Raw genomic sequence first — 15,746 nt, 5'->3', positions numbered from 1 at the left:
AAAGAGCAAACTCCCTTCCACTGAAATATTCTATTCTATTCACTTTCTAAATACGTTGGATTATTTTGCAGAAACATTCAGAGGGAGGACAGAAGTTAAAGAAGAAAAATGTTTAAATTGAGGACTAGACATGTGAGAAATAATAAATTATATTATCGTACAGAAATTGTGCACCTTGCACTCAGGATTCTGCAAGGTTAATCAAAAACAGTGACTTCAAACCTAGCTTCTAACTGCCCCAGTAAACTATGAGGAAAGAAAGTAAGTACACAGATTTATCACCTTGCCTAGATCACCATAAAACTTAAGAGATAAGATTAGGAGTAGGATTAGAAACATACTACTAGTCATACTGTGCTTGAAATACAAACCTATCTTTCTGTCTCCATTGAAAGGAGCTTTGTATGCATTTACATGTTTATTCTGAGCCGTTGTGTTATAGTTGGCCTTATTAAAAAACAGCCACAGGTAAGAAAAAGATCAAAAGATCTTAGCTGTTCTCAAAGTTTGTGGGAGGATGCAAGCCTTTTGATGAAAACAAATAATTACAAGTCCACAAGTAGGCAAAATCAGCCTCTCTAGCTAACATGACAAGTTGAGTTTCACGAAAAAGGATCAAATGACACAATGCAACCTTGAGGAGTTTACATCACCTGGCAAGGGAAAGATCAATTATCCTTTAGGAGACTGTACTGTCTTTTAAGGAAGAGTTGTTTAAAGAGGGCTATATACTGAACTCAATAGCCTTCCTTTTTGTCCAAAGGTTAATGAAGGAGCCTGCAACAGTGCGTGTGTAAATGTTCAAAAGGATCATTTCCCCTCAGAAAGAGCAAACAGAGAAACCTTTCTGCCACTTCACAAAATGCTAGCACAGACAGCAAAGGAGGGATAAACACACATGCCCCTCCTCAAATGCTTCCTGGATTTTAACTGCTGCTAAATCTGGCTGAAAGCAGTTTTTAAGCCATTCATCCTGCCAGACTAACAACCCTTGTGAACACAGCCGCTTCTGTTTGGGAGCTGGAGTGCAGCTCCTCTTCCACATGAATTCACTTACCTGCATAGTTTCACACTACATTCCACAATGAGCAGGAATGGAAGTAGATTTCTTAGCTATTAAATAAAATTACCCTACTGCACAGCCAGTAGCTGCTGCCTTCTAATGATGGCTCTGGATATCTGGAACTGGATCAGACCCTCAATTATTAGGGAGTGAGGGAAGAGGACAGATGGAGAGAATAAATTATACATCCATATTGGCAAAACAAGTGACAAAAAGCTGACAACATTAATTCTGTTCTTGTTGGTAATAAGCTGTAACACAAAATGTTGTAAGTCAAAGTCAACACAGAGAAACACAAAAACTACACCTCATATTTCTTATAATCTGGGAAAAACAGCAGATACTTTCTACAAAGCTTGAGCATTTGATTAAACAAGGAATAATACTCCAGCCCCAACTGAAATTATCAATGCCTAAAAATTAACAAACAACCAAAATAAAAAAGATGTGACAATTTCCCTAAAGCTCAACTAATCCCACACTAAAGCCCAAGGAAATAGTATACACAAAGACATCGTTTTGCAACAATGCTATGATAGCATTTCCTATTTTGACACCCAATAACTCAGTAAGTAGAAAATAAACTATGTAGAAAAGCAAGTGTTTGCAATTGCAAAGTAAAGTTTCAGATAATAGTGTATGATCATACCTAAAAACTTGGTAGAAAGTACAGCTGAAGAAAATAACTTCTTATTCTGGCCAAGATCTTAAAAAAAATCCAGGCAAGAACAATGACATAACAGCCAGCTCTATATTCAGAGCATGGTGTGAAATATTAAAAGAGAATTTTGATTTCTAGACTGAATCAAGACCCATCTGAAATAAAATTACAGCTTTACATATCTATCTCAAAAAAAAAGTAGTTTCAAAAAAGAAGTTCAGGAAGTGCTACACTGCATTATCAAGAAAGGAGACCGGATTGCAATTCAGACACAACTTTTGTCCAAAATACAGCGCACCTTGCTTTTAAAGATTTATCCTGCAAAAACCAGTTACTGTCACTAACCTGCAAAAGAGCGGCGTTTTATGTTCAGCTCGTTGGACACACGTACTTCAGTGCACAGTTTCAGCATCAGTAACATAGTAATGATCATGATAATGCTTTGCCACAAAAGAGGGGATTCAAAACGTCTTCCAAACCTAAAAAAAAAAATATATACATATATAAAAAACATCTGAAAGATAACAAGTGTTGTACTCAGTTACTTTCATTCCTTGATCCTATCTAAGCAGCTGAAAAGGGAAATCCTAACAGTAACAGGTATGAAAGGCTGAGGAAGAGAAAGTCACCAGCCAAATCCAAATGCATATACGGTAGCTCAGTCACAACCCCCTTGCAGGAGAGTCTGAGAACCTTATTACAACAGTCCTGTGGACTGATCCTAGTTATGCTGCATTAATACCAGTTACGTGTCCTCTCCACATACAGATTCTGTAGATTTCACAAGGACTTTTGTGCAAAACTTACCACCTTAACAATGAAAAAAATTGAGAGAGAAGTCATAAAAACAATAGCACTTGCCCTATAAAGAAATAAATATCCACATATGAACTTGCTAGGTTTAACATAACATCTTCCCAGGACAGGGTGTGGAAATTTAAAAAATTATGCTTTGTGTGCATTGTCTGCCTCTAGACATCTGAGTAGAAAGACCAGGTCTGTAGAATACACCAATCAATTCATCAATTTCTGTCTAATTTGGACCAAGGTTGGGGAAAGTAAGGAAGTCCATAAGATGTGGGAACCAAACACGCATAATTTGTCCTCTCCTGCCCTCCCTCCTTCCCCAGTTTAATTTCTGCTTGCTCACAGATGACGCTTGGTGGGGACTACTGAGCCCTTCTGGAACGTAACACAGAGAGGTGAACTTGGATTGTGGCCAATCTTGACTGAAGAGCCTACTCTTACGTGAGTGCACAAGGTTCTGCCACAGGAAAATGAGACCGTTCAGAGAAGACCGGTGATGCTCCAAGCTCTTCTTCCTGCATCACTTGATGAAAGCTCAGCAATCCCCACCAGACACTCTCAGTGTGTGCATTAGTGGTAAAGGGTGGAAGCTTTCATACGAAGCCCTCAAAGTACATAAGATTTACAATAGGAAGGCTGCACTCACATCCTGGTGAGCTGCTTCTCTGTGCTCAGTTGTGCCAGATTTTATGCCTTGAAGCAGAGATGCTGAGAAAGGGATTTCGTGAAAACACATTGCTATGCTCCCCAACTCCTTCAGCCTGCACCGTGAGGGACACAGGCTTTCTAAATTCCCTCACAGCACAGTTACCTAAGACCGTTTTGTCAGCATATCATGCTGCTGCAGATCTCAGCCTCAGGGCCATGGAAACCACTGCCCTCTTCTTGACAGTTCCTATTTTATAGCACCCTGGCAAAATCCAACTTCTTATGCTTGGACTACTTCCATAGCAGTACTCCGTGTCAGTAAAAACCAACTAGGTTCACCATCAGGCTCTCTCACACAATACTGCATTTCCACTACAGCTATTTCACCAGAGATATTTTTTTTTGAGTTATCTAAGAAGGAACAGGAGAGAGACTGGCAAGTCTTTCACTAGCTTCCTTGGAAATCTTCCTGTGCAGAATAGCTAAGCTGCCCACACCAATGAAAATGGCCACATATTTCCTGCCTAATGGCATACAGCTAAGGAAAACTATTACTACACCTTGAGCCTCCACACCACCGCCAAAGACACCACCAGTAGGCACTGGAAGAATAGCAGTTGCTAAGTTGTACCTTAATCCTCCCCTTCTTTCTACCATCGATGGATTTGTGGTGGGCCACATGAGAACCATTATCATCACAAATCTGGAGGACACTATAAGGAAGGAAATAAAGAACACAGCTGATGCATGGAATCACAGGCAGAGTGCTCTTTGGGTAAGGCTTTCACTGCATTAGGAAAAAATGCAGTGGAGAAGAGCTAAAGTTTGGCCCAGACTATGCCCCATGCCCATGATCCCTAAGCTCATTCAGCCTGTGTTGCTGACTGTGGCCAAGTTCCCCTGAACTACTGGAATTCACTACTGTTATATTTGTCTCTTATTCAGGGAATAAGGAAAATAAATGGGAAATACTTACTTAGAATTACAGAGCAGTTAAAACCGTTTACATCAGGCTTAGAAAAACCATCTCCAATTACAAATACATTTGTATGTAAAAATGTAGTAATGCATTTAAGAGGGGGCTGAGCTAGCAGCACAGTAAGCTAGAAGCTATTGTGATGATAAATGCAACGGAGGTCACTGCAAGGTTCGTTTCTCTCTGCTGATGCGATTACTGGCCATTCAGCAATGGGTGCCTCACAAAAGTATTGCTTGCAGTATAAACATCCACCCACTACAAACGCACATAAACATGGCTACCTGCTATCTGATCATAACTATTTGCCATCACCACAGCCTTAGTGGAAGTGAGATTGAAAGTATTGCTGCAGATCCTCTACCCCTTAAAAACTGAAAGAAAACTAAACCAAAACCTGCAACACACAAGAGAGGCAAACTGGAAATTTAAAAATTCTTATAGGGACTTCAGACAATGCACAACATCTGTAGATTTTTTTTTTAACAACCCTCCAGACAAAGACAAAGGTTACACAACAAAACATACTCATGTAAAATAAATCTCCCCAAACACCAATCCCCAAACTGAGCCCTACAGGCAACACAACCCTCTAAGCCAGGTCACATCTACAGGAAATCAAACAGCTACAGTGGAGACCAACAGGCAGACACCACACTACCATGACTACAAGACTGAAGGGAGTATCAATGTCAAGGACCACTGTTGGGATCTTGAGGCTTTAAAAGTAAAGTCAGAACACTCATTTTGCTCAGGATCATGGAAACACCACCACTCCAAGCTTCTTACTCTACTTCATATCCATATTAGGGCCTGCCAAAACAACACTAATCCAGCTTAAGACCCCTCATGCGAGCCTGAGCTCGGAGTGCTGCAAGGTGCAAGCCCTGCAGGGAGAGTGTGCTGTTCCACGTCCTGTTTACTTTCTGCCTCGCAGGGGTGATGCCTATCTTTGCCAAAGCAGGAGCCAGGAGGGAAGGAACATTAAAGTACAATATGAGAGAAAGATGAAGAGCCTTAGGATACTAGAATGAGCTGATGGAAAAAAAACCAACTTTGAAGTCCTAGGGATGAGGAGGTCACCATAATTACTCTGCATTTTCACCCCACAACTACAATGTTATGCAACAAAGTGAAGAACGGTGACATTTGTAGTATTCAGGGGACTCTGACTTCATATGGCAGATTGTAAAGAGACAAAGAGGTTTCCACTGTTTACTTAATGCTGAAAAACAAAAGAACTTGTTTTTTTCCTGCACTAGTCAGATGTGCAAACAAAGATTGGGGGAGGGAGGGCTTACATTTTATTAGTATCTCGACAGCCTTAGAACAATTAATGCATATTCAGGGTGATGAAGACAAGAGAAGTGAACATTCAAGCCAGAGCAGAGACTAACTAGTCTGGAGAAAACTAGGTTACTCCATTGGTACAACTCAATCCTGTTGCAATAATCCTGCTCTTCCAGTTCTGGGCCTACTCAAAACAGCAAATGCCGATTGCACAAAAGCAGCCCAAACTAGGCCAAAGACAAAAGGTTTGCTTATCTCCTTTTCTAAGACATCTCTGAAAATAAACTGCTGTTGGTGAGACCGGATCACCACCACACTGACCACGCTGTTTCCTCCTGCGCTCCTGGACGTCATTTCAGCTTCCACCCACACTGGCTGCTGTCCCAGGGGCTGCCCCATCTAGGACAGGGCCTCTGGCCTGTCCTCAGCCATACTGGGAAGCTCTGAGATGGCACCACCTCTGCTCACAGGACATGGAACTGCTTACGGGGGCGGTTCCACTCACCGCAAGAGTGGAAACCACCCACATTACTACAGGCCTCACCACTCTGGGTCGACTTTTCCAGCTCTTTGGGACATTACAGACTGTAGGCAAGATGGGAGAGCGTGCGAGGTACTGCACACCCCACCAGGACCATGACACGTAGCCCGGTGTAGCAGCATGGCAGCTGTACTGGAAAACAGCCCACACAATGACAGGACTTAATCAGCAGCAAGAACAGGAAACAAACTAGTTTTACAACAGGATCTTGATATGAGCTTTTTCTTGACACATAAACTTCAAGGACTTTATAGAGCACCCAAAACAAGCTTCTTACATGGGTATAAAAAAAAAAAAATGAGCAGTACATTTTACCCTTGCTCTCTGGCATTTATAAAAAGGAGGAGGGATTGCTTAACACTTTTGCTGTCAATATCTGAGCAAGATTCCACCATATGTAACGCAATTTTTCAAAGTTGCAGTCACTCTGTCAGCTTGGTTTATAGCATCATCCCACTTTCCCCACATGGTAAAACCTGGCAAGATTCATTTTAGTAACAGAAATCTTAAAAGTAAAAGTTTCTTCTTCCCACAGGAAGTCCTACAGACAGATCTCACTGTCCCACAGAAGCTAAAGCAACATCTGACAGCAGGGACCTAATACACAAGTAGCACTGTAGGTGTTACAGCAAAACAAAGAAATATGTAGGAATCTCCCCCATACAACAGCAAGCCCAACATTTTCCTATAAATTACCTCCAGTTCTTGGTAAACCTCTACTCGTAATAGGGAGCTTATTCCACTGACTCCATCCGGCACAGACAGCTCCCAGTTCTACTGACATTACAGTTTTCAGAACCCGCTTTGTTTCAGCTGAACTGATGTGGAATGGGTAGAGGGTTACTTTCGCTCAAAAAAACCCACACTGCATAGTGTTTGTTTGTTCCCTGACTGTCAGAACTTGTTTCCACAGTTTATCTTAAGGCAACCATTTTGTGAGAACAACTCCAAAACTGGACAGTTTTCTTTTGTTATTTGGATTTCTATGGTGTTGCTGTATGACGTTTAGGCCAGCGGCCCACAGAATTGCATCTCAAAACTTCTGGAAACAATATTGTCTTCCTGGAAAATATACAAATCATATTATACTACTACATAAAACATTTTATGGACTGCAAAAATTGAAGAAAAAAAAAAAAGTCCAGAAACTTCTGGGAATAGCAGGGAGCATAAGCACTTTTGGCTGAACTTACTCAAGATACAAATAAAAGTGCCTACTGCTGACTTCCAAGAAATCTGCAGTTCTCTTTCCTCTAGATAATTGTTCTGATTTTAATATTAAAGGAAACCATAACTTATCTCATCATAAGCTCTGTTTTAAAAAAAAGAAAGGGGGAAGAGAGAGAGGAGGAAGAGAGGAAAAACTCTCAAGTAAGTTCTTCTGCATTCGCCACCCTCAACTGATTACACAACTCTTGCCCACCTTCTTGTTCCTGTTCTTGATTATGACCATGCAAAGCTAGTCAGCTGGCAGACTGCAGGCTGCAAGAACCAAGCATATATGTCCATCTTGGTCACAAATGAGTTCAAGTGCCACGGTGCGCTCTGAAGCCAGCCCACGACTTCAAAACAGCCTCGGACAGCTTAACCAAATGATTAACCACCTCAAAGCTCAAGCAGCAATAAGACTCAGGGTATCCCTCGGACATCTTAAAAACCAGTCTTGAACAAGAAATCAGAGCTGACTCTAGCAAGTACAATAAGACATCAGCTAACAAAAATAGTAATGAAGTGTTTTATTAAAAATGCAGAGGGGAAAAAAATTGGTATCAGAATTTTTGGAGCATGCCATACATCTTCATATGTACCAGTTTTACAAATGCACTGAGTTTTGCACTGGCTCTTCCTCTTTACCTATAGCATAGACGTTCTCCAGGCTGACCAGTTCAGAAGTTGAACTGAGTGGAGAGCAAGAAACAACGATCTATGGGGTCTGGAGAAGACAGAGAGGAGAAGCAGTACTGACAACAGTAGGAGGACTAGAACAAAGGAGCAGCTGATAACCAATCATAAATCATGACCAGCAGCTACACTGGCACCCCAAAACAAACACTGCTTTGAAGTGCTATATAAAATTATAACAATAGATTATTACTAAAAATAAAGCTAACTTGATACCAAGTCTAGTCACGGCACAAAATCTACTTTTCACACTGGTAAACGGAGACTGCATTGTGTGATGCTGTGAGAACAGACCGTCTACTTTTGAAAAATTGTTTTATTCAGAATCTTCTTTAGAAGGGCCAAAGACTTAACATACAGTCAACACACTGAACCACAAGTCTGCACGGTTAAACTTCTACTTTCTTTTTCCTAAACAAAAGTCATGTGTGCATAAGCAAAGCAGAGTGGAATCATGCTCACTGCTATCCATATGCAGTTTTCATTCTTGCAGACCAGTTCTCTCCCACTGCTTTTCCATAAAGCTCTGGCATGTAACTCGTTGTTGGAACAGAGCACGGCCAAACACACATAAGTGAAAGCAGAAACATCTCTTCAAAGATGACATTTTGAGACATTGTGAAACAGAGAAGCATGACAAATGACTTAACGGATAATGTGTTATTGTCATCCCTAGGAAACAGAGAAGTTCTTTGAGCACACCCTGAAACTAAAGGACTAGGTGGGAGGAAAACAAGGAGGAGAGGCATTGCACTATGTCCTTCTGACTTTAAAAGATGGCTTACCATCGGAGACAGTTTAATTAGGGGAAGAGAAACTGTGAAAACAGGTAACGGGAAACAGGATTGTTATCCTTGAACTCAGTAGTACTGTGTCCATTGGCTACTGTCACAGTGCAACACACCAGCAGCAACTCTATTGACACATAAAACATGCCAAGAAGATTAGGAAGTAAATACTCCATTTAGAAGAGAGACAAAAGGTCAAACTTCACTCACTGAAAAAACAGACATTAAAAAAAACCACCACCAACAAAAAAAGATCTCTGAGATAACTAAGTACAGTTCTAGGAACATGTGGAATCTGCCAGTTCACAAATAGGAAATGAGGGAATTGCCTCCACAGCTGAGGTGAACAAAGTATTGCAGAGCCACAGGGGAAAGGTAGGACTGGGTCTGCTAAAAGTGACAGAAATACAGAAAGACCAGCACCATTCAAGACTGAAAATACAGAGGAAATATGGCATAAAAGGCAGGAACTGTCTTTTCCTGTTGCCTATGCATCTGAAATGTGCAATATTCCACTCTGTGAGCCTCAGATTCAGGAATATATGAAATTCAGGGAAAATCTGGAAGTACCAACAGAAACGAATTACAAAAATGTCTTTGAAGTTAAAAAGACAACACAACAAAAAAGAAAAACCTGATTCTAAGAAATAATTAAGGTCTGAAAAGTAATAATATTAGAACATGAAAGTTTTAAAGGACTACCACTTTAAGTACTTATTTTTGGATGAGGGTGGAGAAGAAGTCAGGAGGGATGAACGTCACACAAATCATATCCTTAATAACCAGGTGTAATAAAGAGAAACTAAAAACAATTGAAAACAGCAGTTGTATGTCAGTAAAGTTTTCAGAAGAGAGACTTGGATTAAGGTCTGGACTGGTTTGCCAAAGGAAAGGAGGAGTAATATTATAAACTGCTACTTTTAACATCAGATTGGGGAAAAATTATACACAAAACAAAATTACTTGTAGGAACAGTTCTATTCCAGCACAAGAATTAATCAAATTATTTCAAAAATTTCAAACAAAATTAAAAAACACCACCTCCCAATTCCCTCCAATGAATATTACATACACAATTAAAATAATTCTGCTGTTTATGTCGAACTTCCTAGAGTTCTGTGTCCCAGATAATATGTCAGCCATAGGTGACAAACAACTAACACAAAAATTGAATTGCCAGGCTGCTCTATGGGTGCATTTTAAACATGCTTACAGAAATCAGAGGCTCTTGCTCTGCTATCTTCTTTTAATCATCCATATGCCCAAGGATATTATCCACCCTCAACACTGCTTTCATGACTTACTGGTGTTTATAATGAACTACCAGGGATGCCTAATCTTTATAAATAGAGAAGCAAAATATTCTTTCTCATGGAACACTGAATTATCGTTATGCAAGTCTAGTTCAACAGAAAGTAGAAAGAGACAATTCACTGTAAGCACAGACAGAAAGATTTCCGCAGGCTCAAGCATGCAACTTTTCTCCATAGAAGTGGCTGTACCACAAGCCAGCAATGTGCCTTACACTCCCCAGGCACATCTATGCACATGCTGCGCAAAGCCACCCCATGCCACCACCGAGCTCCAAGATGAGCAGAGCCTACACAGAGGTAACGTGTGTCAGGGAGTGATACTACTATGCGGCTTAAATACTCACAGTAAAAAATTACATAATCTTATCAATGTAACTGCATTCTCTCTCTTTCAAAGTGCTGACAAATCTTTTAACACTGACATAGATTACAATTTTTTATTACTCATCGTATTTATTCTTTTGCACATCTCTTAAACAGACGTACTTAAAATCAATTCAAATTAAAGACCTTTCAGTTCTTCCCTAGTCCAAGTCACATTTAACAGATGCACTCGCTAGGTTTACCCAGAAACTGCCAGCATCTCCACTCAGGTGCAAATCATTTGTATATTTCAACTACCTCCAGTGCAACAAAAAAAATAGACAATTTCTATTTCTCAATCTGTCAGCTCAGGCTTTTCACTTCTCCTCCCTTTGTCTGTTCCTCTACCCTCTCTACCTTTCTCCAACAGCTGCTCTATACACTTCTCCCCAGGAAAACATAGGTCCAACGCAACAAATAGCTCTGATCTAGTGATGACTCCTCAGTTCCATCAGCTGCCGTCCCAAGAGAGGGTCCCTTGTTTCCTCCACTCCACCACAGCACTCGCATGCTGCACTTTGCTGCAAAAGAATCCAGAAAGTTCCTTATACTTAAAGAGTCAGAGGAGCTTTAAAAAGAAACTGGAAACCCACAAAAGGATGTAGCCTGTCACCTATCAGTTCTTTGTGGATTACAAAGCCATGTTTGGGAGTCAAAATATTCTTAGACCAGCTGTTCTTAGTTGCAGCAATTTCCCAGACTATTTCATCTTTGGTTTCTCAAGTACCTTTCCAGTGTTGTGGCACCTAGTACTGTAAGAAGTAATGAGGAAAGTAAGTTAGTAAAATTCATGGAAATCATGCCCTGATAACATTTTCTCAGTCCAGCAGCCCAAGACCTAAATATGGTAAAAAATTTGGTTTTAAATACTGAAAGCGGTGTTGAAAACAAGAAGAATCTGCTTTGAAAAATAGTCTACCTTTTGCCTGCTTATCAAAGAATGAGTAATTTCATCTGTAGTTGTGTGTGGAGATCTAGAACCGAACCCCCTCTGAAGCCAGTTGGCATCCCGGGAAAATGCAAGAACACATGGCAAGTGTCCCAGTGACATTAATACCAACTAGATGCTAGAATAAGCGTGCAGGACCAGGGCCTTCCTTCTGAGAACGGAGCTAGAGGGGCGAGGGAAACGTAAAACACAATCTGCAAGAAAAAAGACCTGACTTACAATAGAGCTGTTTTCTCTACCAACCAGTTTAAAAGTTGCATCTTGGAACATCAGAGCACTGATAAGCAGATCTGGGGAGGCTAACAGAGCATGCTCCTGAGCCCTGTTCATTTTCCTCAATCCAGATTCACCCACTCATGGAAAGACAGCGTTCTGATCTTCAAGGGAGGGGAAAAGTACGTAAAACACACTATTTCCTGAAATATTTCAAATGAAAGCTTTACAACTAGCAAGCGAGAACCTTTAGAACTAGGCAGACACACACACACAAGATCAACTTACCAAAAAAGTATCCGCAAAATGTTTGCGACCAGTAACACCAGGCAGACGTAGGTGGAGAAGCCCTCGGCGTTCTGTGTCCGCCGGATGTCCCGGTACTGGGGGACGTAGGGCACCACGCCCCCGAACACCATGGCCCCCGCGGCACCCCACGACACCAGCTGCCGCATGGGGACCAGCAGCCACTCCAAGCCGCCCGCCTCCATGCCGGGGGGCAGCGGGGAGGCAGCCCCGGCGGCTGTCAGGCTGAGGAATCGCCTTCCGCTGCGCTTCGCCGGCGGGGGTCGGCTTCGGCTTCAGCCGCGCAGGGGCTCCCGGACGGGGCGCGGCACCGCGACTGCGCCCGCTCTCGCAGGGCCGGCACCTGGTGAACGGGACGGGACGTGAGCCGGGCTCTGCCGCCGGCCGCTCCCAGCCGGGGGCCGCCCCTGCCCTCACACGGGGTCCCCCACAGGGAACCCTGGCCCGGCCCGGGGACGGCAGGCGCCGCCGCCCCGCCGCTGAGGGGACCTCCCGCCAACGGCCGGCGGGCGCCAGGCGGAGCACGAACACGCGACCCCTCCGCCGGCGAGGCACCCCCACCCGCCCCCCGGGTCGTTTCTCTGAGGGGGCCGCCTGCCTGCCTGCTCGCCCTCCCTCCCTCACCCACCCTCCCCCCCCACCCCGCCCGCTCCCCGCTCATCTGGAGCCACGCAAGCACGCGCATCTGTCTGTCTGTCCCCCCGCATCCCCACCTGCTCCCCGAGCTCCGGCCGCCGCCATCCCACACCGGCCGCCGCCGCTCCGCAACCGGGGGCACGCGCCGCTGGCGGCAGCGGTAGCAGCGGCGGGCCCCGGGCGGCCCGTGACGCCACGATGACCAGCCGCGTGCCTCCGCCAATGAGCGACGGGGCCGCCCCGCGCGCGCGCGGTCCCCTTGGCGGGGGAGGCGGCGGCGGGGATGCGGGCGCGGGCCGCCGTCCGGTTGCTTTGCCGTAGCCCCGAGGCGCTGCCGGTGCTGTGTCAGCGGGGAGGCTGCCCGCCGGCCTCCCTCCCTGCCCGCCGCGGCCGTGCGGCTCCCCAGGCACGCACGGGGAAATGCGAGCCGGCTGCGGCTGGCGGCACGCCCGCCCCCTCGGCTCGGAGGGAAGGCGGGGGGTGCTCGGCTCCCCCGGCAAAGAGGCGGCGGGGGGGTACCTGCGGGCCTTCCCCTCCCGTCCTCTCCTCGCTCGCTGTCCCAGAGCTGGCTTCCCTGCCTCTGAGTTCGCCCCTTTTTCTCAAGAGTTACATTTCAGCGGCTCTCAAAATTGCAGTCGCTCCGTAACTACAGGCAACACAACTGTAATCGGCACCGGGGTGGTTTTTTTTCCCCCGCAGTGGTAGAAGGTGGCAAGGGGAGGGAAAAACGTGCGTCTTCCACCCAAAGTGATCAGGGGGTCCCCGCTGCCCCTTGCGCTGGGCAAGTCCGAGTGCTGCGCACGGATGTTCCGAGGAGATTGACAGCAGAGACACCACGTCCTCAAACGGCTGCTTGAGGGGGTGGCAAACTTCAGCGATGCCAAAAAGTTCATCCATTTAACTTCCCAAGGGGCTGCACAGCTGTCTTCGAAGCCTGTTCCTTGGGCTCCCCGTAATGGTTCCCTAGGCTTGTTTCCTCCTTCCCTACACACGCTCCTGCTGCTCATCCAGCTGGTGAGAAGAGAGATGGGTTTTCCTGCAACGGAATTATTTTGTGTCGTATGCCAGCAACCATTAATGTTTGTTGCAAGTCTTGAATGGAAAGGAGCTGAATTAAAAATAGAAAGAAATGTTTGTTTCGGGGCTTCTGTTTACTTCCTGCACAGTAAGACCTTACTCAACTGCACCCATTTTTGCCATCTGGCAAGTTTTTGCAGCATGCATGCAGCTCGTGAACCTACACATTACTGCAGAGTGTATTCTTTGGCAACCATTTTTGGGGTACCTCCACACAAACGTCCAAAACACTGTCCCACGTAGATCAGGTGACCATGGCCAAAGTTAGGACTCAGCTTTCCTATAGGGAAGTAGTAGCTCTGCTGCTCAGACGAAGCTCTGCTTCATTCCACAGACCTGAAAGTTTGATTGTGAAAGTTAAAAACACAAAGTGCAAGTCTTTAATTCTGATTTTTGGGTGAGGAGCTTGAAGTTCTGGATTTCAGAGCATCTGACTCATTCAGAGGGAGTATAACAATCAAATTACGTTTAAATTGCATAATTTAAAATATTCAATTATTTAATGGCTCATATTCTGTATATCACTTGTGCATTGTTATTATCGTGCAGTTATGCCAACTTCTTTCCAGACTTTTATTGGGAGTTCTTGCCACATTATTTTTCCTTAAGCACAAAGGTCTCAACAAGCCTCAGGCTGAAAATAAGAGTAACCCAAATTAGGAAGCCAACTTTTGCTCATGTAAATATAAGTGTTTGGAGAAAACATTGAGAAATTATCTTGAAAAAAAATAGATATTTTGAAGTAACAGTGACCTGCATAGAAGAAGCCACCCAGACTGACACCAGTTCTCCAGGTTAGCTCCCAGGATAATTCCAGGATGCTTTTAAGTCTATGTGATAACAAATTTCGTACTGCATTAAGGTTCTAAAGTACTCAGCTGGAAAGAGACAACTGCCTTAACTTGGGTTGTTTACCTTTCCTTGAAATTGTAAGGGTAAAAATGCTGAATTCCAGCCACGTTGCTGTGTGAATGTAGTTACATTTTGGTCACTGAAAAAATGTCCTAGGCATTTGCGAGTTAATCCACTGATGTAAGCTAAACTGACTAATGATGCCAGACAGTGGGTGGGGGTAGGAATGACAGGTTGGCTTGAACTCCTGAGCAGCTGCAGGAAGGCTTGTGCCAGCACCAGGGAGGGATCTTTCAGGTCTCAGAATATTCTGAGCAGCCAGGGGCAACTTCCTTTGGCAGGCAGCCGTGCCATCCGAAGGTACTTGCTGACTTCAGCGTAACACAGAGCCCTGCACACAAAATATCCAACCACAACAGACCCAGCAAGACTCAAGCAGGAGAGTCCCCTGGAGAAAATTTATCTAAAGGTTGGGTGATACCAGGTGACTGAGGAGACTTTTCCTTGCCTCCTCAAGGAAAAGTTCTGCAACCTGCGGGTCTGACTGCAGCCAGATGAGAATGCTATGCCTGGTGAGGCTTTACCTCAAACTAATTTTCTTTGTCTGGTAGTTAGTAAGTGAGGAGGAGCTCAGAAGGACCGCTTCCTTGGTGTAAAAGCAGAGCCTGCCATAGAAACAGTACTGCTTCACTGCCAGACAGCAATCCTCTGGTTTTGAGTGAGGAGAAAAAGAACAGGTGCATCTATTTTTCCGCATGGACTGGCAACATTCCCCCTTTAAAAAAAAATAAATAAATAAAAATCTCCATTTGCTAGAACTGCATTACCTGCTCAGAAGACAGAAGCAGGCAGTATGTTTCACACCAGGTCTTTGAAGACTGATACTAATCTTTTTATGACAACTGCTGTAAGAGAATTGAAATCAAGTGTGTGAGCAGCTGTAGCCACCTAGTTACGAACTAGCTCCTAGCAGTTAACATTTTGCTGACAGCGTAGTCTCTAAACCTCCAATCATAACAGACCTTTGATTTATTCCAGATTAAGAAATCAGATAGAGATTAGATCTGTTAAGAACTGTTCCCATAGTATCCTTGGGTACAGTTTAAGCAAGCTAAACACGGTGAACAGACATGGGATGTTTTCAGAGAGATTTTAACATTGGTAGAGGTGGTAAAAATCATTATATACGGTTTTGTTTTGCAAATAGGTCCACTGAATTAGGAGAGTAAGCAGAGGACCATTTCTACAGTTGGCTCCATGAAGCCACATTCCTAGCAGAAAGACACTAGGGTCGGTAGGACACAGGAATCAACCACCCAAGTTGAAGCAGTTTCAAGACTGAAGCCTCAGCTACCTCTTTG

The 15,746-nt window shown here is 44.1% G+C and overlaps 1 protein-coding gene across 3 annotated transcripts in view; it reads right to left on the bottom strand.

The window, feature by feature from the left end:
- SLC66A2 (solute carrier family 66 member 2) overlaps positions 1–12,616 on the bottom strand; it is a 65,850-nt gene extending 53,234 nt beyond the window's left edge. For 2 of the 3 annotated variants that reach the window (XM_086743130.1, XM_086743131.1), the window contains exons 1-3: positions 12,534–12,616; positions 11,803–12,163; positions 2,070–2,203 (exon numbers count right to left, since the gene is read on the bottom strand). In XM_086743130.1, coding sequence (XP_086599256.1) covers positions 2,070–2,203; positions 11,803–12,005 — 337 coding nt within the window. In that variant the 5' untranslated portion in view covers positions 12,006–12,163; positions 12,534–12,616. Of the gene's footprint in view, positions 1–2,069; positions 2,204–11,520; positions 11,679–11,802; positions 12,164–12,533 lie in introns of those variants that run through there. The other variant, XM_086743132.1, reaches the window with a different exon arrangement.
- Between the last annotated feature and the right edge of the window lie 3,130 nt (positions 12,617–15,746).

The sequence above is a fragment of the Chlamydotis macqueenii genome, chromosome 2 (assembly GCF_036417535.1).
Source record: "Chlamydotis macqueenii isolate bChlMac1 chromosome 2, bChlMac1.mat, whole genome shotgun sequence".
NCBI classification, from domain to species: domain Eukaryota; kingdom Metazoa; phylum Chordata; class Aves; order Otidiformes; family Otididae; genus Chlamydotis; species Chlamydotis macqueenii.
This window is presented reverse-complemented; position numbering and strand designations above follow the sequence as displayed.